We start from the raw sequence: 23156 nt of genomic DNA, 5'->3' as shown, positions 1-23156 counted from the left end.
AGTGTGTTTATTTCAAAGTGTATGCATTTCAATAAAAGCAGGTGCAGAGTGAGAGTGTATGGTGTGAGTGTGGAGTACGAAAATACACATGCTAATGCATATGTATAGACAAGGAGCTCTGCAGAGTTAAATCACACATCACACATTTGTGTGCACTTATTACAATGTGCAATTCCAACTCCAAGTTTTAAAAAATTAATGTAAAATATGTACATGCAAATGCAAAGTTATGATATGATCAGATAAAGAAACTGGTACCCTATAAACAGTATGTTAAAACATTAATATAATAGATAAAACTAACATGAATTGAGACTATTTTAGTCATTGACAGCTCTGTGCAACTTTAAAATCCTGGATTTCATGTTTTAACTGTTAACTGGAGAATTTTCTTATCATTCTAATTGGGTCTCCTAAAACCCCTCTTTTAAGACTTTCACACTTGACTATTAAAAAAAAAGTTTACCTTCTCAGAAAATTTATGGTGAAATTTATATAATTACTTGTTTTAAGGACTTTTTCCCCCTTCTGAATTGATGGGCATATGTTCTTTAATTGCTACTGAAGATACCAGCTTTTAGCATATGTCATTCATTCAGTTATGCCTACTTGATGTCTTTTTAATGGAAACCTATGGCTAAAAATAATTGCCGAAGCTTCTAGATTTATACTTTTCAGTTCACTTCTCTGTATTATTGCTATTTAAGGATTGTGATAGAAGCAAATATATTTGTTAGTGCCTTTTTTTTTTTTTAATAAAACCCAGAGTTAACTCTGATCCCATTCTGTGGCTTTTTCCCCTTTTTTCTCCCCCCTCCTCTTGTCTTTGGCACACTTTATTTTCCAGTAAAATAAAGAATGAAGATGGATTATTCAAAACTGATAACAGTAATGGACCATCATGTAATGTTTTATTGAATTTGAGTTCTGTAAATTATGTGGTGGAGAGAAATTTGCCTGCTTAAGTATAACAGAAATTGCTACTGTGTTCCTATAATTCTTCACAGTGTAATTTAAGGAAAGTCCACTATCCATATCACTATTGAATAAAAGGTAAAAAGGTGCTATTACCCCAACGTGACAGCTCTCATTTAGCCTCCCAAGCGACAGAGATAAATGTGTCTGCTTATAACTTACTTGGCAGGAGTCCAAGGTAGTAGGTGGAGTTGAAAATAGTCTTTCACCTGGACATGTGATTAAAAATTCACAAAACAACAGAGGCAGGTAGTCTTGAAGAATATTCAACATATTTTCTTTTTAGAGAGGGAAGTTTCATGGAATCATATTTTCCTTCTGAGGGCTTTGAAGTTCCATGAAGCTGATAAAATCTATTTGAATCAGTGATTATGTTCAAAGAGGAGACAAACGGGAGGCCAGACAGACCTTTTGTTCTATTGGCAGTCTCTTTCGCCTATCTGCTGTTTTAAAGAATTCATAATTAGCTTTTGGAAGTCCTGATAATATTTATTGAAGGTTTTTTTCTTTCTTTTACAATTACTAATGAATTTTACTTGTAATAACTTGTAAACTCTTTGGAATGTAAAAAAGGTTTAGGAATTCATCAGTAAGTTCACTCTTTAAGTGAAAAAAATGGGAATTCTCACTTCACCCCTATGTAATGACAGTGCAGAATAATTTTATATTTTTAGGTATAAAGCACATAGTACATTACTTGAAGGTGTAAAGTCCCAAAGAAAAGCAGCTTCTCATTTCCAATAAAATTAATATTCATGAGTTGTTGGTAACTTACTGCATAACACAAATTCTCAAGTTATTTTCAGACACAAGAATGATGATTTTGTTTGATTTTGTTCAGTAAATTCATTGAGCACCTATGGTGCACAGTACTGATGATTTGTTTTAGTCCTGATGTTTTAGTGTATTCTCTGAGATAGCACATAAGGTACATGATGACCTTGACATATGATTTTTTAGCAGGAAGGAAAAATTTTGGTAATAGATACCTGTTACTGTTCATGGGGGATTACTACAAATGACCTTGACCTAAGTCTGAAGTGTATTTTTGACTGGGAAACAGGGGCCATTTACACCTTGAGTCCGTAAATGCACCTACTCAGATAACAACAACTTGAACAGGACGAGAACACGCATTCCCATATTCAGATTCTAATAGTCATTTTACATCCAGATTTATTCTCAAGTGACATGATTTTTTTTTAGGGGGGTAATTAACACATTCTAATCAAAACATTTCCTAACAATATTTTCAAGCATTTCCACCAGGGGGCACTCCCCTCATTGAAAGCCTGGGCCAAAAAAAAAAAAAAAAAAAAAAAAATTCCAAAGGTTTCTAAATCACCTGACACTGTCTAGGCTGGCTGCTTTAGAGCTCGTTGAGTGTTCCAGGATTTGAAATACCGCTTTAGACCTTAACATATTGCAGGCAGAAAAACTGTACTTGCTGCAGTAGAATAATTAAGTGGAAATAAATGCTTTGCCCCTAAAACATTTTATGTGCTCAACTGAGAAGTCATACCAACATCACAATATGGGTAGAGGAAATTTTAAATTTTCTCCCAGGTGACCTACTATCTTCTAGTTTAAGCATTCAGGGATGACTTAGTTTCATGTTAACAAGACTTGATAGAGAATATTATTATGTATTTTTTTCATGCGTTTGCTTTTCTCACTATAGTTCTCTGCTGTCTCAGAAAACATTTTTAATGGAGATGATACAGTATTTTGTTATTTGAGATTTGTAAATGTCTAATTTCAAATTTCCCAAACACAATAATGTCTTAAATATTTATAGGATCTCTTTTGACCTAATCTGTTTTTTTTAAATTAACTGAATAGTTAATGTAGATAAACGTCTTACAAAGTGCCACATAACTTTTCATTGAAGCCTTACCTTGATTAAATTAAGAAGTACCATTAGAATTTACCCATGAGTAGCATATCTTGTTCTTAAGTTTCTATCAGTCATTTACAATTTTTTCCTTTTGTGGTCTGAATACACATAATTAATCCATGTAGTAAATATTTATCAAACACTTATGTGGTAGGCATTGTGCTGGGATGACAAAAATGAATATTAGGTTATTATGCTCAAGGAATTGATAACATTGTATCTATCTATACTGTACATTTCTGTCTCTCGATTTCTGTGTAGTTCATGTATATTGCTTTGCCAAGCACATCTTTTAATATAGAACATTTGGTGAGGAAAAGTAGAGCGTAAGGACTATTTTTTCACACCTCTTTTCAAGCATTTTTTGAGACCTGTATTTTTCGGTTTCAATGTGACACATCAAAAACACAGTCAATCTAATTAGTTGGCCTTGTACAAATTAAATAGGTGGATGATTGACTGCCTGTTTGACTGAATTTTAGTTAAATTGACTGGATGTTTTTATTCCTGTATAAACACAGTTGCAGCATTACTTGTCAGTCTTATGAAGGAAAGGACATGCACCCTTCATTCTTCAGTCACATTTTTTAATGGTGAAACTGAAAGTTCGGGTCCACTCTCCAGGTTTTGGATGCAGGAACAAACGAGAGACTAAAATTTACTCTTAAGCCCCCTCAGCCTATTGGAGGTTCTTTTTAATAGCAGCCGATTAACCATTTTTAAAGTGGACAGTGCTTCTATACTATCTGCATGTAGGTGTTATATGTGGGCAATATGGTACCTTATCCCTGAGGAATTAGGAACAAAACTACGTTTGCACTTCTAGGAAACCATGAAAAAATCCAAATGTTATCATCTTTAGTCTCAGTCATTTTAATATGACACTTGGCCTCCCCTTCCCCAAATGTTCCCTTTCACCGTTTCTGCAGGGTTATTGGAAAGTGAAATTTGCAAATGACATGGAGATCTAGACATTTTTATTTGGAGTTTTCTTGTGATAAACTGATATTCTGGCTAAACGTAGAAAGCAAATGTGTCTTGGTATTCCAGGCATTATTTCATGTACAAGATGGAAGAGGTAAAGGCTGCTCAGTTCTTATCAAATGGGCAGAAAATTTTTGTAATCCTTCTATTTCATATAATTCCTTAAACAAAAATGAGGAAACCCACTCATTTTTGAAAGGCTTCTTCCAAAAATTAAAAAAAAAAAGGTTGACAATTAATGCTCTAGTATTTGGAGAGAGAGAGACACCTTAAAGGAGTTTACTAATGGTTTGTAAATTTCTTCTGTTACTAATAAAGACTTCTATTCCTTAAGGAAATTTGGCAACTAAAGAATTTAATAGTATTCTTTTCCTGGCCATGCCGTGATGGATTTTTGCAATGTAAAAAAGGGGTTATGTATTTCAAATTTAATCAGTGGTTTTCTGAAGTTCAGAATTTCAACGTGTTACCCAGAGGTATAGTTATAGCATGACAGTATTTAGAATTATTCAGGGTAGGCTGTATAGTTTCCTTAAATGGTAAGTAGAAGGAATCACTTGTCATTAATTTGAAAATTAAGGGATAACTTAAAATATTGCCTGTGAAAACATAGCATGCTTTAGTAATATTCTTTTTTCTAATATGTTACAATTCATTTTCTGGTATTTTCTTTGAAAGTTCTCCTTCTCTAGAAGTGGCTTTGTATCTTTACATATTGGGCTGTCGGCATTCCACTGCCTTTGTCTAGGCAACTTGAGAACTATACAGTTCACTGCTGTTGTATTATGAGCATTTCATTTATTCTTAACTTCCCTCGATCGTCTCCCTGTGAAAGATTTCGTGGCAAGTTAAGCTACTCAAAGGAAGGAGACCAATTAGGCAGTTTCAGTTTGTGTTATATGTAAAGCAGATGCTTAATAAAATTAAGAATACAATTGAGGCTCTCCTCTCTACCACTTCAACTGTAACTCATATATTTCTGTGTAGAATTAATGCTTCTGACTATTCATTTTCTAAACATAGTGGAGAAGGAGAGGGAAGGGTCCCCGGTGGCTGGCTGGGCAGAGCTCAGGAGCAAGCTCACTCTGTGCCTTTCATTCCCTGCAGGGCTTGCTTTCAGAAATCCTCCGCAAGGAAGAGGACCCCAAGACTGCATCCCAGTCTTTGCTGGTAAACCTTCGGGCTATGCAGAATTTCTTGCAGTTACCAGAAGCTGAAAGAGATCGGATTTACCAGGATGAAAGGGAAAGGAGCTTGAATGCTGCCTCGGCTATGGGTCCTGCCCCCCTGATAAGCACACCGCCCAGCCGCCCTCCCCAGGTGAAGTCTCCTGTCCTCTTTTCCCTTCTTCTCCTTCTCTTTCTTCTTCTTCTTCTTCTCCTCCTCCTCCTCCCCCTCCCCCTCCCCCTCCTCCTCCTCCTCCTCCTCCTCCTCCTCCTCCTCCTCCTCCTCCTTCTTCTTCTTCTTCTTCTTCTTCTTCCTCCTCCTCCTCTTCCTCTTCCTCTTCCTCTTCCTCTTCCTCCTCCTCTTCCTCCTCCTCCTCCTCTTCCTGTTCCTCCTCCTCCTCTTCCTGTTCCTCTTCCTCCTCCTCCTCTTCCTGTTCCTCTTCCTCCTCCTCCTCTTCTTTTAATGTTTGAGGAAGAATCTCAGCAAGAAATTGGAAAGATAGATGAGTAGATATCAATTTTTCTAAAAATAATAATTCATAGGGTTGCTTGAGGAGAAGTTGGTCCCAAATCAGTGATTCTGATATAAAAACAATAAGCTACTAATTAGAGGAAAGAAAATTGCTTTGTGTTGCTTCCTTTTGGAGGTTCTTTGGGGGTGAAAAGTAGTCTTTAAATGGGATGTTTGTCTGAACTACAATTATTAAGTAAAGAAACATTTAAAACTCAACAGGAAAAAAAGTTATAAAGTCAGTTTTATCCCTATGAGTTTTAGAACTGCCATTTGAATAGTAAATAAATAAAAATAAATAAATAATTCCATTTGTATTTATGCTTTCCAATACGAAGTGCAGCTGGTACCAATTACACATCATCTCGTTTGTAATCTTTCATAATTAAGTTTAATACAATCCTTGAAGGCAGCTTTAAATGGGGCGGATAAGGAATTCCACCCATATTCCCAGAAATGGGCACATTTTCTATTTCCCAAATTTTCGTACTTTTTAGAAAGGACAAAAGTCATCATGCGGGTAACTTTGTGTACGTGCATCTATATTTTAATTTTTTTAAATCAAGTTTTAAAGATAGCCTTATAATTATGAGAATTCAATAATAAAGATAAAAGTTTGATAGTGTATTAGACTTAAAATCAATAGGCAAATATATTTCTTACACATTTATTGCAGGTACAGCTCTTAAAAATAAGGTCAGCTAAAACTGGATAAAAATTGAATATGGAACACAGATTCAAAGTATTCATGTAGTATAATGTCATCCTGAAATCATATCTTGATGTTAATTTCTTTTCATCAACAGTAAAAAAATGAAACAAAACACTTTTCTGTGTATGGAAGTATAGAAAAAGCACATTCAGCACTAAAAATGAAACTACCACAGATCCTTCATCGATAAGGAATAGATACAATATTCAGCCACTTGTTGAGGTTCTTAAGTTCTATGGTATAATGTTATGAAATGAATCTTCTGTAGAAACATCCAAAGTCCGTTTTCTCCATTTTATGTAATGAAAATCAATTTGGTCTTAATGTCTAGGGCACAGACTGTAAGGAAGTCATGGCTGTAATTGTGGATAAGAAAGTCATGTGTCTGTAGCAGAGAAGAATGCTTTCTATCTGCATATATACATATCCACCTGCCTACACACACAATTATTGAATTTGATCTGTAAAGCCTTCTGTAAAATATTTCTTAAGAGAAAGAATGAGGATATATATATATGACTTTATATGACATGTATATATGACTTTATATGGTATATATATATGACTTTTTAAGTAATTAAACAAAAAATACTGTACTTTGGACTTGGTTTAACACTTAGTTTGTGGTGTTTAGAGTTAATACACCATCATTAGTTAACTTTGCTTCCACAATCAACACAGAAGGCCTCTGGGCAAAGAGTTATTTTACTTATCACTTAATCTGCAATACTAACAAAAGAATTGCTTGCTTAAGATCAGTATGAACTTCAGCATTGAGCTGTTTCTTTTTTTTTTTTTAATCTATCCAAATATTTGACTTAGTAGTTCCTTAATGCAGTTTTTGTTTTCTAATTTTTCTATGATTGCAGTGCTTTTGTTTTTCTAAATGGATACTGCTGTCCTTATTGATCAAGTTTTTTCTTTAGCCACATTTACAGTAATTCTTAAATGATATTTCTTTTCATGTACTATTAAGATACTCTTGGGTAGCTTCCCTATATATGTGTCTAAAGACTATGTCTGCTGATAGTTGGGATAGAAAATATAGTTTATTTTGGCCTGCATTATTGATTAACTGGTTGAGCCACCCTTAGTTATATTTGTTCTCAAGAGGGGTTGAGACCAAGCCCTTAGCTGGGATATCTAGCCAATGATGAATGTATAAGGTATTTAGATACCACAGATTCTTAGTGAAACTCTTTCAAAGGAGAAAAGTTTCTGTTAATGCGATATTACTGGCCATCTAACCAAATTCTGAAATGATTACCTGATGTGTGTATAATTTTATTTCACTGCTATAATATGCATCTTCGAGTATCTTAATTTGCCTCACTGAGAATCCCTTTGCATTACTTAATATTATTGTAATAGAACTCACAACCAGTTTGTTTTTTAACAGTGACTTTATGAATGACATTTTAAGAAATCTTTGATGTATTAAAAGTATTATCAATGTAAAATGAGTACTTAAGATTTGGACAAATGTTTCAAGCAGCCGAATTAGTAGTGTTTTGCAACCGTTGAAATCGAATGCTTTTAAAAGGCAACCAATACGCTATACTTAGGGTTTTAATATGCATATTACAAATGATTAAAATGGAAGGGGAAAAAGGACAAAACCACAAATACAGAAACAGACTCTGCAGAATTTTGTCTTTTTTATTTTTAAGTTTTGACAAAGAGGAGTCTATTATTGCATTTCATTTCCCTTTAAATGAAGAGATTCGAAACATATTTTGAGACAAGTCTTTGACTTAGGTTGAACCCAAACCCTGATTTTCTTGACCTGGGCTGAGATCAAGAGTCGGACACTTAACCGACTGAGCCACCCATTCGCCTTTAAAGAACTGCTTTTTAAAGGCAGAGGTCCCTTGTGGCTCACAGGAGATCTAGACCACCTTTAGGCCCAAGAGAGCTGGATTCTCTTCCAGCTCCTACCCTGTAGAGTTGAGGTCACACGGAAGATGATTGAGATGTCCTCCCCGGGTCATACCAGACTGAGGACCTACACTGTTGAGGAACTCGGATTCTAAATTATATTTAAGAAAAGACTTCCCTGCTTTTAGTCAGGCCCCAAGTTTTATTCCAAGGAATACTTCCCCTGGGAAGATCTAGACCAGCCTCAGAAATCACCACAGCTCTTGTCTAGGTGAGATGCCTCTGGTCCAGACCTGTCCCTTGTGCTTCAAGAGGGGCAGCTGTGCCGTGAGCTTTGTCCTCTGTCTGCAGCAGTAGGCTCCAGGCCCAACCTGTTTGCTGAAAGCCTATTTTCATAAGTTACATGTTCTAATTCAAGAAGTAAGAATATCTTGTACTTGATAATGGTTCACAGTTCTCTAACACCTTCATGCCCATGAATTCATTGGATCCTCATACCAATCTTTTGGTTGGAGAAAGAGGAAAAAACCAAATTTAAGGTTGAGTCCGTTTTCACATCCCCTGTTAAGTCTCTTGCTCTTTCTCCTACCTCAAGCCACCTCCTCAAAACACAAACACTTTAGAAAGGGGAAAATGAAACTTGGGGAATTTTTCTGTCACAGAGGATGGGAATTTTATTTTTAGATTAGGAAGAAGAACACATATGAGAACCTTCTCCTGATAGAATACATTAAGTGTTTGACAAATGATCCACTCTTGAAGACTTCAGACAGTTGGGCGTTTCTGAAATGGTGGAGAAAATAGCCCTTTCCAAACTTTGCTTGTAGGAAAATGTTGGGGGAACCCAAGCCCTCCAAAGCTCCCTGGTCCTAAAGGCTTCTTTTCTTATTATGCTTAGCAAATTTTACAAATGAGTTTCTAAGAGGAATTTGATTAATAATAATTAGTAATTCCTTTCTGGAACTTGTCTGTTCCACAGATCAGTTTTAAGTTGACGATTTCTATTTAGGTGTGTGCTTATTCTGATTTTATTTATGTTTTTAATATGTGTGACTTTTGGAGTTAAGTTAGCACTTTTCTGTTTCCATTAGGACTGTTTGAAAGCCTGTAATTATCAAGTTATAAATTCTACATGAATTACATAATGATTTTTTCTTTATATTTTTATATCTTTCTGTAATTCTTTAGTTTCTTCTAAAGGAAGATGGGATATTTTATAACAGTGCTTTAGAAAATGTAGTAAGTTCATATAAGCAATGTATAATTAATCTAGTAGCTGCACCCTTCTGTCTCTTTCCAACAAAGTCTTCTGGAATATAATTAAACATAGGTTTAGTTATGGGCAGGAACTTAACACTTGATAAAAGTTTTGTTATGAATTGCTTGGCCAGCATGATTTTAAGATCTTACATGCTCATAAAATGCTTCCCATTAGCAGTCATCTTTTAAAATACTAGACTTTTTAAAGTCCATATTTGGAAAATAATTAATGTTGTTCCTAAAAAGAACAGAAAGAAAAGTATAAAAAGATAGAACCATGATATTCAAGACAGTGTTAATATACAAAAATTTGAAAATGGGAACCATTTTCTATCACCAGTAAGAATACCTCAAAATAGGGTGCCTGGGTGGCTCAGTTGGTTAAGCGACTGCCTTCGGCTCAGGTCATGATCCTGGAGTCCCGGGATCGGGTCCCGCATCTGGCTCCCTGCTCGGCAGGGAGTCTGCTTCTCCCTCTGACCCTCTCCCCTCTCATGCTCTCTCTCTATCTCATTCTCTCTCTCAAATAAATAAATAAAATCTTTTAAAAAAAAAGAATACCTCAAAATAGCACATTTCTTACATAACATTACCAAGAAAACATTTATAGTTTGCATACCTTGACAAATTCAGGTTGGATTTGTAAAATGAATGACAAAGCCATTTGCTAAAAATTAGACATTAACGAGCCAGATTTAGCAAAGGACAACCAAAAAGCAGATCCAGCGTGTCTTTAAAAAGTTAGAATTTTTCCAAATAAAGAAATCCTGTATAACATCATGACTTCAGTACAGTGCAGTAATTTCTAAGATAAGCATTAGTGTTAGACAGACTTCAGTTTAGATCTCATGTTACCTTATGAATAAATTTTTGTTTTAGGAGAGTTTTCTCAATTTTAAGATGGGGCAATAATAGTACTTATTCAGGGCTTTTGTGCAGGTGAGAGCTAATGTACCTGAACATGATGCCCAGCATGTGAGAAACAAGTAATAAATGCCAGCCTTTGTTATTATCATAATTATTATTAAAATTACATCAAACTTTAATTGCGTGTGTGTGTGTTTGCGCACATGAGCTATGTGCTTGCCTTGCAGGCAGTTCCTCCTCGATCAAGGAATAGTACGTTCAATCAGGACCACAGTAGAGTTCGTTTCGTGCTGTACATATGTAGTATGTAGCATGTATATAGCATTTAGAGTTCCTTTTCTAGTATGATTTGATGCGTTCAGCAATCCAGGAAGAAACAGAATAGAATTCTCATGGAAAATTTGTGTTCTACTGCACAGTTTTAGGGATATAATAAAGCTGACCCTAGTGCTTGCACCCTCTCCTCACACGGGAGGGTAAAGAGTAGGAGCTCCAATTCCTCACTACTTACCCGGCGCCGCTGTAATGATGGAGTAGTATGCCCTACCTTGATAAAAGCTATTCGGAAACCAACTGCATTTATTTTACCTCCTGTGCTATTTGCGGAGAAGAGTTGAAGAGTAGTTTGTTTTGCCTGGAATGAACTACTTTATGAATTCCAATGTGTGATATAATATTAAAAGCTAAACCAAGATTAAATAAGATTTTTTTTGTACTAAGCTAAAATAGTACTTAGTAGAGTGAGGTATAAAAGATTTTTGTTTCCATTTTTACCTGGGGAGAAATTCAGCTTTCATATTTTTGAAAAGCTGTCCAAGTCAGTTCCCCTTAAGCAATAGCTTGTGTTTAGGAAAAAATGTGATTCCAGAATTCTAATAGCTTATCTGTGATAAGATATGTATCTGAGCCAACAAGATGATAAAGAAGAGCTTTTCTAAATATTTTTAAAATGAGTAATACAGAGTTTTTTTATATTTTAAAAAATTGCTCTTTTTTTAATTTTTAAAAGTTTCATGTGTATGTCTTTTCCACTTTTGATTATGTTGGCTACTAGGAAACAGTTATTTGATTTTTTTTATGATTTGAAATTCTTTTTGGTTCAAGTTGTAATTGTTTTATTAAAAAAAATTAAACAATGAAATTTTTAGAAACCAAATCACAGGGTTGAAACAAATGATTATAGTCCACCTCAAAGATAAATTCTTAAACATAGTTTTTACAAAAGAATGAAAATTATTTTAAAAACGTACTGAAACAAGAAGTTTCCAAAGCGTGCTCTCTTAACAATTGCTAAGCAGATGCTACCAAGGAACTATTTCTTCCAATGCACTGGACTTCATGCCCCCATTTCCATAACATTCAATTTTCAAAGCGATTGAAATGGCTTTTCTTCTCTCTTTCATTTAAACAGTGAGAAAAATAGGTATTAAAAGAGACCCCATGGGGTGATCAAATCTATCCTTCTGCCTCAAAGCAAGACCACCCCAGAGCAAAGTTGCGAATCTCACCAAAGCAACTTTGTAGGCAATTTATGGTAATACGTTAACTCTTCTGGCTCCTAAAGTGGTATTTAGGAGATTATTGCTTCAAAGCCCTGTGTATGTTCTTAGTGGCCTCCAGTCGTTAATATTACCTCCGTTAGTGCCCTTGCTTTCTGGAGCCACAGAGCTAGAAGGGAGACTTTGGAAATCGAGCCTACACACTTGCCATCGCTGTCTGCAGCTTAGAGTTTAGCAGTGGCAAATGACACTTTCTATGTCTTCACTTGGGCCTGTGGTGCACTCATTTCACAGCATTTTCCTTTCAGTGCTTAGAAGGGTAGTGACAAGGTGGAAAGCGCTAGATGCCTCCTCCAGATAAGCAAGAGGTGAGTTATTTTGCTGACTGGCTAGAAGTTAGAAGGCATGTTTTAAAGACTTCTATTCGGGGTGCCTGGGTGGCTCAGTTGGTTGGGCAACTGCCTTCGGCTCGGGTCATGATCCTGGAGTCCCGGGATCGAGTCCCACATCAAGTCCTGCATCGGGCTCCCTGCTCGGCGGGGAGTCTGCTTCTCCCTCTTACCCTCCCCCCGTCATGTGCTCTCTCTCTCTCTCATTCTCGCTCTCTCAAATAAATAAATAAAATCTTTAAAAAAAAAATAAAGACTCCTATTCACTCTCTTAAGTGCAGAGGATCAAATTCCTTAGGATAACCTCTGCCCGTCTTGTGATACCAAATATTAGGGGGAGAATGAAGTAGACCCGAAAGACTTGTAGCGTGACTAAAACAGTGTATCATTTCATGACAAAAGAAATCCTTCATTTATTCCAAAATGGACTTCATTTTCTATTGCTCATTGTATATGTGAACAGAAACCTGGGTTCTGGAAAGGATCCTAAGAAACATGGTCCTCAGTGAATCATCTGGCTGGGAGAAACAGGGTCCTGAATCTGGTACTTTTCGTTTACATTTTCACCAATTTCCTAGTGAAAAAGCAACTACATGGTTCATACGTAAATTTTCCAGGCTGGTTCACATAACTGCATAATAAAAATTAAATTTAGAGTTTTAAAAATTAATAACAGTATCAATACATTTTGAGGTTGAGATTTTATTTTTACCCCAAAATTTTGTGTCATTTTACTGCTGATACCTGCTTATCATTATTACCAAAGGCATTGATACTAATTTTTCACTCAAGATTATTCATTTTGAATATATTTATAAAGTCACTGATTATATAATTTGTGTAACTTGCAGTAATGTTCTGTTAAATATTGTGAAACATTTTCTTATTGTCTGGTTCCACAAGTCAAAAGGAAATAGTTATGTACAGGGGTGCCAGGAAAAGATGAAATAATTATACAGAACAGCTTGGACATGCACGTGTAAAATGCAACCAGCCTTTATGATAATTAAGCAAGGCACTCTACCTGTTTCATGGATGGATAGAAGATTTAAATATGCAGCTCTGCAAATGGCTTTGTTATGGAAGATTTTTTAAATGAAACATAAGAGGAACAGGCATAAAAAAAAAGAGTCTAAAATTAAAAAGGCCATAGTATGTAATAGCTATTAGGGATGCAACTGTCTGTTAGGCACCGGGCACCCAGTGAAGATACAGCACTGGGCATTATGATTTTAATTGTGAATTTCCTTTGTTAGAATTGCAATGGACAGTAATTGGGAAACAATTAGTTTAGGGTTTTCAAGTCTTTGAAACTATTCTGTTTTCCAGAAAACTTACTTTATGGCATTCTAATTCCTGTTTGTCAGCTGGCAGTGGCTGTCTTATTATAGATGCAGTCACCTGTGACAATGTGACTTTCTTAACTTAAGCAATCTGATCTCGGGGTAATAACTAATGTTGAATGACTGCACTGTTGCTCACCTTGATCATAAAAGGAGCAACTGTGTCCAGTTTGGATGCCGAGCCTGAAAAGCTTCAAAACAATTTGGCCAATGAAAAATGACAGTCACGTTCAAAATGTTTTGTAGGTGAAAACAGCTACTATTGCCACTGAGAGGAATGGGAAACCAGAGAACAATACCATGAACATTAATGCTTCCATTTATGATGAGATTCAGCAGGAAATGAAGCGCGCTAAAGTGTCCCAAGCACTGTTTGCAAAGGTTGCAGCAACCAAAAGCCAGGTAAGAACCTTGGTGAGGCACTGAGAATGTTGATCTGCGATGCCTGTGAAAATTTCATTCAGAGGGGTGTCTGTTTGCAAGATGAACCTGCATTGCATCACTGATAGGGCAAGGTCTCCAGGATCCTTGACAGAGCTCTGTGATGAAACAAAGTGTCGTTCAGATTCAGGGAGTAGATACGTGGTTTTGTTTCCTCCAACACCCACTCTCCAGACCAGGGATTTCTCAGGAAATCTCAGGGTCAGTTAATAGTTGTTTTCAGAAGAGTATCGTAATGTATAGGCAGTTTCTCAATGTGGTCTATTGTACGGGTACAAGTAACTTGAATTACTATTGTTTCATTATTGCTCAGATGACCTTGATTTCCTTCCTAAAAGACTACAAACGTAATAGTTTCTTCTGTTCCAACTCAGGCATCCACAACTATTAGGTACACTTACTAAAACAAACTGGAACGCCCGCCACACGTATCTTTGCACATTAATGACCTTAGTTTTTCCATAGATGCACGATATATAAACCCTACAAATTGAATTACAGTTAGAAAACCTGTCCAAATCTGATGAATTATAAATGAATAGAATTGAATCGGAAAAGTTACAAGTCCCTACCAAACAAGTTAAAAACATAACAAAGGAGAGATAATGCAGTCCTTTATCAGTATAATGTTCATATATTGAAAATTTATGCTCATCAAAAGCATCAGGGTCATCTATAGGAACAAATTTATAATTACTTATAAACCCTCGTTCAACGCCAAGGATACTTTTTAAAGGACCAGAAGAATACTAAACTGTCTTCCCCTTCCAACAATAGTTGGTAGCATTATTAAGGTGGGAATTTAGAGGCAGTCACGGGTCAGGTGAGATTTTAACAACTTGCGATTTTAAACAAATATATTTTCCGGATCATTAATGAACTCTCCTTTATAAAAGAGCCTGGCTGCCGTCAACTTCTGATAACAATAGACAGTTCTGAGAGTATTTACAATATGCTGCATTTACTATACCATACTTTTTTTTAGCTCTTCCTAAAATTTTTCTCTACTGGCATTAATGGTGGCACTTGATAGGGGTTTTGCTTTAGAAAAGGTTGTTCTTACTTAAGTTATAGGCTGGATGAAATACTTAAGGGATATCTTGGAAATGTTATATAAAAATGATTAAACTCAAGCTGTGGACTGTAAAAATTATAGCTTTATAGGCCACATGCCTGCCTACCCTTCAATCACTGTCAAAGTGATAATTTCTACAATAATATGTTTCTTTTATTGTGAGATTCTAAACATCAAGTGCTGTTTAAACATTAAACTGAATTGTTTATGTTAGTGCTGTACTCAGCGTGTCATACATCAGGCCACCGTAATCTCTCATGGAATGTAAAATTCTGTCATGAATCATGGCTTGTATATCGGAAATTACTGTAATTTTGATTGGAAATTACAGGGCTCTTGAAATGTTTCTAATTATGATAGAATGTTAGAGCCGCTTCAAACCTGTGTGCTTCTTCAGATGTCTTCATTTACATGCCAAGACTATGCGTTAAGGAGAAATGTCCTGCTTTCACTTTGCCCCTCACCCACCCACCCTGCACTTTCTTGTTTTGGCTATTTAGTCTAATTATGATGAGGATCTCGTATTCAGACGTATATTATCTTGCCTTTCTTTCTGATCCTGCATCTTTTCTGACCTGTCCAATTAAATTTATCAAGAGTAACAGACTGTATTGTTACGGAGCCAAACACTTTCTCCAAATCCTGAAAATAGATAAACAGAGAAACTAGACATGTATTATTGTAATAAGGGTCAGCCTTAAAACGAACAAAAATAAATATGAAAACTTTTCAATAACTGTCATTTAATTGCTTGTCATCTGTCACTTAATCCAGTGACACTTCCTGCCTCCCCATTTCCTTTCTGACTATAGCATGGCTCCTTTCAGTTAGCAGCCTCTTCGCTACCTTCATTCTTTCTTTCTTTTAAATGATATCCCCAAATCTGCCCACCTGGCCTGAGTTACTGATTTGGGAACTGTTTAGACAGTGGCAACAATTGGTTGGTAATGTCATGTGAGTGATGTTCTGGTGAGTTTTTTTAAACAGGCTTGCTGTTTGTACCCCTGTCCTACAAAGCTCCCCATGAGTCTCTTTCAACAGTGTCGACTGGCAGCTTCTATGTCTGCCAGGATGGTGTGTTTCCCAGAACCCTTAAAGCTGTAGTTAATCCCCTCATTACTGATTAAGAGAGAATCCAAGGAGCCAGTTGTTGGCAGTGGGGTCAAGCATACTGGTAACTTTCATTCTTTCAGATAGTTATTCCTAACTACTAATATCCTGTAACTTCCTAGCAGAGGATTTTTGTACTTTTCCCTTTGTCGTTCAGTTTAGGTGTCAGCACTACCCTCAGTATGAAAATATGTAGAAAGATAGATGATTACTTAAAAATAAGTGTATATGTCACTGAGAGAAGTCAGACTTAACAAGGGAAAGTAGTCACTGTTTAACTTCTGTTCTGCCATGATTTTTGTGAAGGAAACAGAACTAGCAAACAAACCAAAAAAAAAAAAATCTTCAAATCAGACTGACCTTTTCACGGTCAAATTTTTAACTTCTAAAAGAGTTATTTACTTCTGAGATGTATGTGCCACAGCTTGTCAGAGTGAGGCAGAGGTCCCTGAAAATGAAGCGTGTATGAAGAGGGATGAGCTGGAGTCACTTTTATCTCAGCCTGTCTCACTCCATCTGCTTCTGGTCCTCTGAGTTGGCTTACTGTCCAGCGCCATCTTTGTGCTAGACCCCACTGTGCGTTATGTATGACCTACATTTAATTCTGAGTAACCTTTGGAGCTAGCCTTGTTTTCCTCATTTTATACATGAGAGTCACCAGACTCACAAATGGTAGAGCCAACCCCAGTTTCTCGGTTCTCTTCCTCTGTCCCCCTATTTTAGTATTTCCTCAGGGTTCTAGGAGCTTCAGGACTGAAGTGATACCCTGCTCTGGGAAAGAGGAATTAGGGGAATTGGACTAACTGATTGAGGAAAACGGCTGGAGCTTTCCTTTCTTCATTGACATTTTCATGGAATACAGGTTCTTATCAGCATAGGGTCCTAGGAATCCAGGCTTTTTCATGTCTAATTGGGCTGAGGGGAGGTACATGGTGAGGACTCCAAGTAGGCTATGGTCCCGTCTGTATCACTGGTGTTATAATATTGAGAAATTATTTAACCTTTTTGAGCCCAAGATTCTTTTAACATGGGAGAAGATCATATGCTATAATAGATGCAGAAGAGCTTTTAAATTATACAGCACTCTACACAAATGGATAACATCTTATAATGTGCTAAGCAAGAGGCTCAGATCTCTACACAGAGTGACTTATTTATTATCTCTGTATTTATCTCAAATACTTTTCATTTTAGACTAAAAGGTAAAGCTTTAGGTAGGTATCCTGAGTGGCAGGCGGCTGCCTCTCGTTTTTTTAAAGTTTCTTTAGTCCCAGAATGTTACAAAACCAGACACATCATAGTTGTGCTATGTACTGACTAATGCGTGAAGTATTTTCAGTAAAAGAAACCAAGTCTGTGGATTCCACCATTTCACATGTATTCTATCTTCTCTTTGATGAGTAATAGAAATGAGATTGTTTTTAACTCTAATAGAAATGTTGAATAAAATATGCAAGTAAAAACTGAAGGTAGGCTACTTTTTGTGCTTGAGTAGGAAAGCAGGCTAATGCAAACTTTAAAAAGATGATCTGCTTTAAACATAATGTGAATAGCTACAAATGAATACACTTTATATTCCGGGTATTCAAATAAGCAGCAGTTTTTCCAAGTGAATCATATTGGAATTTTATCAAACATTTAGTCTGATAACATTCAAATAATTATGAGAGCAGAATTCACTAATTTTACTGTTTAAAAAAAATAGTTGATTTGGGTAATAACCATTACGGTATCAAGGTTCAGTTACTGTTCATTGGTTATAGTGTTTTCATATGGGAGATGGAAATGGAATTTTTTCCTTAATGGTGGCAGATGTTGGAATCTAATTTTATTCCACAGCAAACCTCCTGAGAGCTCTGAGACTTAAGGTGTATGTCCAGCAAGGGGACATTAGCCACGCCATAGGCCTCGCCTTGTACATTGAATTGTTACATTGATTTTCATGTCTGCAGAGTGGAGCTTGCAGATACAGTAATGTGGGAGTAAAAGGGCTTTGACGGAGCCGCGCCGCATTGCCACTTGTGTTTAGAAAATGATTTCTCTCTACTGCTTTATTGAACAGGGTATTTCTTTTAGGTAAAGTGACTAGATGATGAAAGTTCTATTTGACTGAACATGACTGAATATAATCTTTGGCAGTCTCTACCCCACCAGTCCCGTAGAGTTACAGAACTCTGGATGCTACTACTTCAGCTACTGGATAGGTATGGTCTTAGTGCTTTAAAAAAAAAAAAAAAAAAAGTGGCTTTTGCCTCTGCAAAATAGCACAACCAGTGGAAGAGAGCAAATAATTTAAAGCCTTTTGCTTTTTTCCATTCCCCTTTCAGACACTTTTGTCATTGAGATTCAAAGCCTTGAGTGAGAGGGAGAGAAGAGCAGGGGGCGGAAGAGAAAAGGAAGCTTTGGTGCATCTTTTTGGCCTTTGGGTTTGGAAATTCTTCCATGGTGATTGGAATGTCTTAAATACAAGTAAGATGATACATCACGGATCAGTGGGGCTAGAAATGGGGCAAAAAAAGTGTAATTTTCATTGCCGGAAACAGGAATATATCGTGACAAAACCCAAGAAAAAAAATCACGGAACCATGATTGCACTCTATACTCCAGCATGTTAGTGAAGGCATCTTTTATTGTTTAGAATTAAATTACACTTCAGGGAAACTACACTCTGAAGCACTGTGCTGATTCATTCTTTTGGAATGTTCATGCAACAGACTTTGCTGCAACAGGATTTCACCTGTGTAGCCTCCTAGGGAAGACACAGAGGAGACCCCTGCAGATGTGAGAGTTACTGTTACTGTTATTTCTGGTGCCACATCCTTTTCTGGGAGTCTGTGGGACAATCTTAACATACTGTCCTCGTCGCCCCTTCTCTTGGGCAAATCGAGTTTTCTTCAGGCAGGGTCTGGTGACTCTACACACACTCTTACACACTCTCCATCTAGTGCTTTATTAATTTAACTGGGTAGAGGTGACTCTGGGGAGATGCAGCTTAGATTTCCCTGAATTGGCTTCCCTGGGGGAGGAAGGGCCAGAGAAGTACTTTGAGGGGTGAGCAAGGAGAGAAGCAAGACAACACCCCGACCCCCCCGGGTGTAACCACTTCAGCAACCTGCCCATATGCACTTTAACACCCATGTGGGAGGCCCCTGTGCTGCATTCTTGAATAAGAAAGATGTGGAATTCCATCAATCTCTTGTTTAAGGTGGCCAGTGTTGGTAACCACCTAAAAATCTCTTATGTCTTAATACTGGAAATCCATATTGGATTTAATTTTCTAAAATGCAGACCTATCTTTATATTTCCAATTGGTTGCTAAACAGGACTGTTGAAATCAATGATTTTAAATACACAAACATTGACATACTCTAACAGTTTAAAAGGTACGTGATTGTTACACAGTGTTTTAAGAGCTAGTTAAATTTGTGGATGTGAATATCAGCCTGTCTACATTTTAAAGACAAGCCTATGTTTTATAAATCTAGGGTTTGATCAAGAAGGAACAGAATTAAGTAGAACACTTACTTGCTCATTATATTTTGGGCTAGAAAATCATGTAAAAGGATGTTTTTCCTTGTATATACTTGATGTTTACCTGTTTTAAACAAGTTGAACAGAAGGTTTTCAGTTACCTTATTGCCACTTTCAAATCACTTAAAATTTTCACTCTTTTCCCTTAAATTTAAAATTAATTCCTTAGCATCATATAAATACATTTTCTTCATTGACCCACTTAATAAGTTAACTGTTACAAATACAGTCATAATTCATTAAGCCCATTTTCTCCATCTTGAGAAAATGTCTCAAGAAAATTTTAGACAGTATTTGAAAGGAATCAGTAGGTGAATATTGGGCTAGCTCTTTATTTTTTTTTTTAATTTTTTTCAAAAGGCTTTTGGTTTTTTTTTTTTTTAAGACTTTCTTTATTTATTTGACAGAGAGAGAGATCACAAGTAGGCAGACAGGCAGAGGGAGAGGGAGAAGCAGGCTCTGCTGAGCAGGGAGCCCGATGCGGGGCTCGATCCCAGGACCCTGGGATCATGACCTAAGCCGAGGGCAGACGCTTAACCGACTGAGCCACGCAGGCGCCCCTGGGCCATCTGTTTAAAGAGGATCATCATATGAGGAAGTCCAAGGAAGGTTACCACAAGAGTGGGCCACTTGAGAGTATCTCAGCATACACATTCTAAAGCATGAGTATACCAATTACGCATCTGTAGAATCTGCTTTAATCTGAAGCCACCTTTTGTCCTAAAATGTTAGGGTAAAGTTGAAAAGTGTGGACAAAGAATATTCTGTGAAAGTTCATCTTTCTGGAAGCTCTTCCATGATATGATCAGTTTTGACAGGTGACGCGTGAGTTCTTCAGGACAGGTTCAGGCATCCATAGAATGGGAGCAGGGAAGAGAGCAAGCCCGTGGGATTTAACTCTTAACAGCAGTCGGTCCTCAAACAGAATGTAACTCGCCTAAACTTAGCACATAACTTTAACACTGATAGAATCCTTCAACAAACTACCAAGTTGAAAGGAAAAGTGTTTTCTCAGAAGTCTCCACAGTTGTCTTTTATGTTTTGGGTAGTAAAGGTAGGTTTTATTTTAGCTTTATCTCCTTTTTTCCTCATATGAGAAATGAAAATAAAGGCCCTGTGAAATGAATGAACTATAAAAATGCATTTATGTAAAATGACAATAGAAAAATAGATCTGGAAGAAACTGCACCATTAAAATTTCACATCAGTGAAAGGTGCTAAGAGAAGGATGGAAAAAGTTACGTTGCTAATACGAATCTCAGGTGGATTTTTTTCTGCTCTGCCAGAATACCTTCAGTATCTTAAAAAGTAACCTTTAAGATTATTCATTTTTATAAGTATAGTTGGTAAGCTTTTACACATGCGATTCTTTTGCATGACAAAACACAATGTCATAGACCACTCCTGTAAAAATAAATGTATATATTTTAGAGATTAGCAGAAATATAGCCATCCTGTAATTTATCATGAAATACCTTTTAAAAATACAAGTTCCATCCGCTTGTGGAGTTGCCATACAATTGTTAAATTGATGAAGTTGTCTTTTTTCTAAGTCTTAATCTACTTCTGTTGTATGTTATTAGAGAATCTATTCTCCTTTGATTGCTTGATTCAACAACTCCACTTGCCTTTGTGTATATTTTTTAACAATTCCCTTTTCAACCAGTATGCTTCAGGAATTGGGTTTAAACACACTGTTTCATAAACTGCCAGCCTCCTCGGCCGCCTCAGTGCCTCTGATTCCGTAAATCAGATCATAGGCAGCATGCTGTCATATAATAAGGTGTCTGATCCTTATTACCAGTTTGTTGATGCACAGACTCCTTCAAATTGACCATTGCAACACATGGTTTCCCCTGAAACTAGCTGTGATAATTAGCGTGGTTCTAATGAGACAGAATGTCACTGATCTTGTGCTGAACTGTCGAGTATCGGCGCTACGGATGGGAACTGTCAGAGCCTGCCATCTGTGACAGCGCTTGGCATATTCCAGTGGCAAGGTAGAGCATGCTCAATAGAGTATTTTCAAACAAATGGCCCTTTTCTTGATGAGGGCTCTGTGTTCTGCTCAACTGGAAGAATGTTTGCCCCAACTTTGGCCTACACTGCACCCATTATGAGATCCAAATGCGAATAAAATTTTAAATCCCTGTTCTGTGTTACATAAGAGAAGAATCTTTTGTTTAGCAGGTGAATTTTAAGTGGCATTCCTTCCCCTGATTTTTGACTCTCCCACTTGCCCCATATTGTCAGTGAACAGTCAAACATTTACGATACTCTTCCCAATTTTAAAATTGCCTTGTTTAAAAGAGATTTGCTGGGAGTTGGGATGGCTCTTGGTGACGAAGCAGTCTGATTTGATGGAGAGGAAAGGGGAAACGAAAGAAACAGCCCCGAATGTGTATAGAAATACCCAAGTTGAATAGAAGAATTAAAATGGACAGGACATTTAGATCTATAGGCTCCAGAGAGAAGTAGAGATTTTTTGCTAGAGTAGAAGTCCAGCGCTGCTTATCATTCCAAAATATGCTTTGTTGCTTTTTATTTCCTCCTCTCTGGCAGACCACACAGGGCTTGTTCTGAAGAACATTTTCACTAATCTGATCAGGCAGCCAAATACGCCGGGAAAACTGCTTTAATGATCCCACTAATTACCTCAAGTCAATATGAACTGTATTATTAGACTGAGGGAAAATATTCCATTAGGTCTCCCCCTTGGGAGTTTCTCCGCTTTGTGATGTCACTGAAGCCTTCACCCTCTCGCTTGTAATTAATTTTATTTACACACGCAGGCACGCACAAGGTCACACCTGCACAACCGGCGCTGGCCAGGGAGCTCGTGGCACTCCGGCTTAATCAGATCTGTCATAATTACCATTCTGCATGTTTCTGACACACGCTGTGAAATATTTCAATTTAACTGCCGCTACCAGCACAACCAGATGTAGTGCGAGTGTGGCTGCATTGGAAATATTATTCCTCAGGATAAACTCTCTCCTCCTCCTTTTTCCTCCCCCCCCCTTACAGCTAATGTGGCACAGAAGCTGATGTATCCTGTAAATCTTGAATGCAGCGCTAGATTGATAACAGGCGATTAGACAGTTTAACCACAAACAGCTTGTTCATTTTTCACAAATGAAAACCACATGTGGTGTAACTAAAATTTCAGGCCCTTTTTTTTTTTTTTTTTTTAGAGTTGGGGTATGTGTGTGTGTTGAAGATGTGCTTAAATAAAAATAAAATGCAATGAAAAGAAGTTAAGTGTCTATAAAAATGGAGAAGTTGCCTAGTCTTTTCCAGGTTATTTTATCAAAATCCTTATCAAATCCCATTTTTGGCACTTTCACCAAAACTCGAATGAGAGAAAGATTCTCTGTTGGACTTTCCATTATTTTCTGTAAGATTTATTTTGGATGGGAGAGATAATATCCCTCTGGTCTATCCCTTTGTATTTTTTTCTGTGCTAAACCTTTTATTTGAACAGGAGTTCTGAAAGAATATTTTACTGTTGGGCATGT

At 36.9% G+C, this 23156-nt stretch overlaps 1 protein-coding gene across 8 annotated transcripts in view; it reads left to right on the top strand.

Annotated features, from left to right (window-relative positions):
- SATB1 (SATB homeobox 1) overlaps nucleotides 1-23156 on the top strand; it is a 98937-nt gene that overhangs the window by 53895 nt on the left and 21886 nt on the right. For all 8 annotated transcript variants that reach the window (XM_088026338.1, XM_088026324.1, XM_028099055.2 and 5 more), the window contains 2 exons: nucleotides 4964-5176; nucleotides 13728-13883. In XM_088026338.1, coding sequence (XP_087882464.1) covers nucleotides 4964-5176; nucleotides 13728-13883 — 369 coding nt within the window. The remainder of the gene's footprint in view (nucleotides 1-4963; nucleotides 5177-13727; nucleotides 13884-23156) is intronic.

Source organism: Eumetopias jubatus, unplaced genomic scaffold (assembly GCF_037043125.1).
Source record: "Eumetopias jubatus isolate StellerSeaLion01/CBP00866 unplaced genomic scaffold, mEumJub1_p1.0 scaffold_1, whole genome shotgun sequence".
Classification (NCBI taxonomy): Eukaryota; Metazoa; Chordata; class Mammalia; order Carnivora; family Otariidae; genus Eumetopias; species Eumetopias jubatus.
Note: the sequence above shows the minus strand (reverse complement) of the source record. Positions and strands in the feature narration are given on the sequence as shown.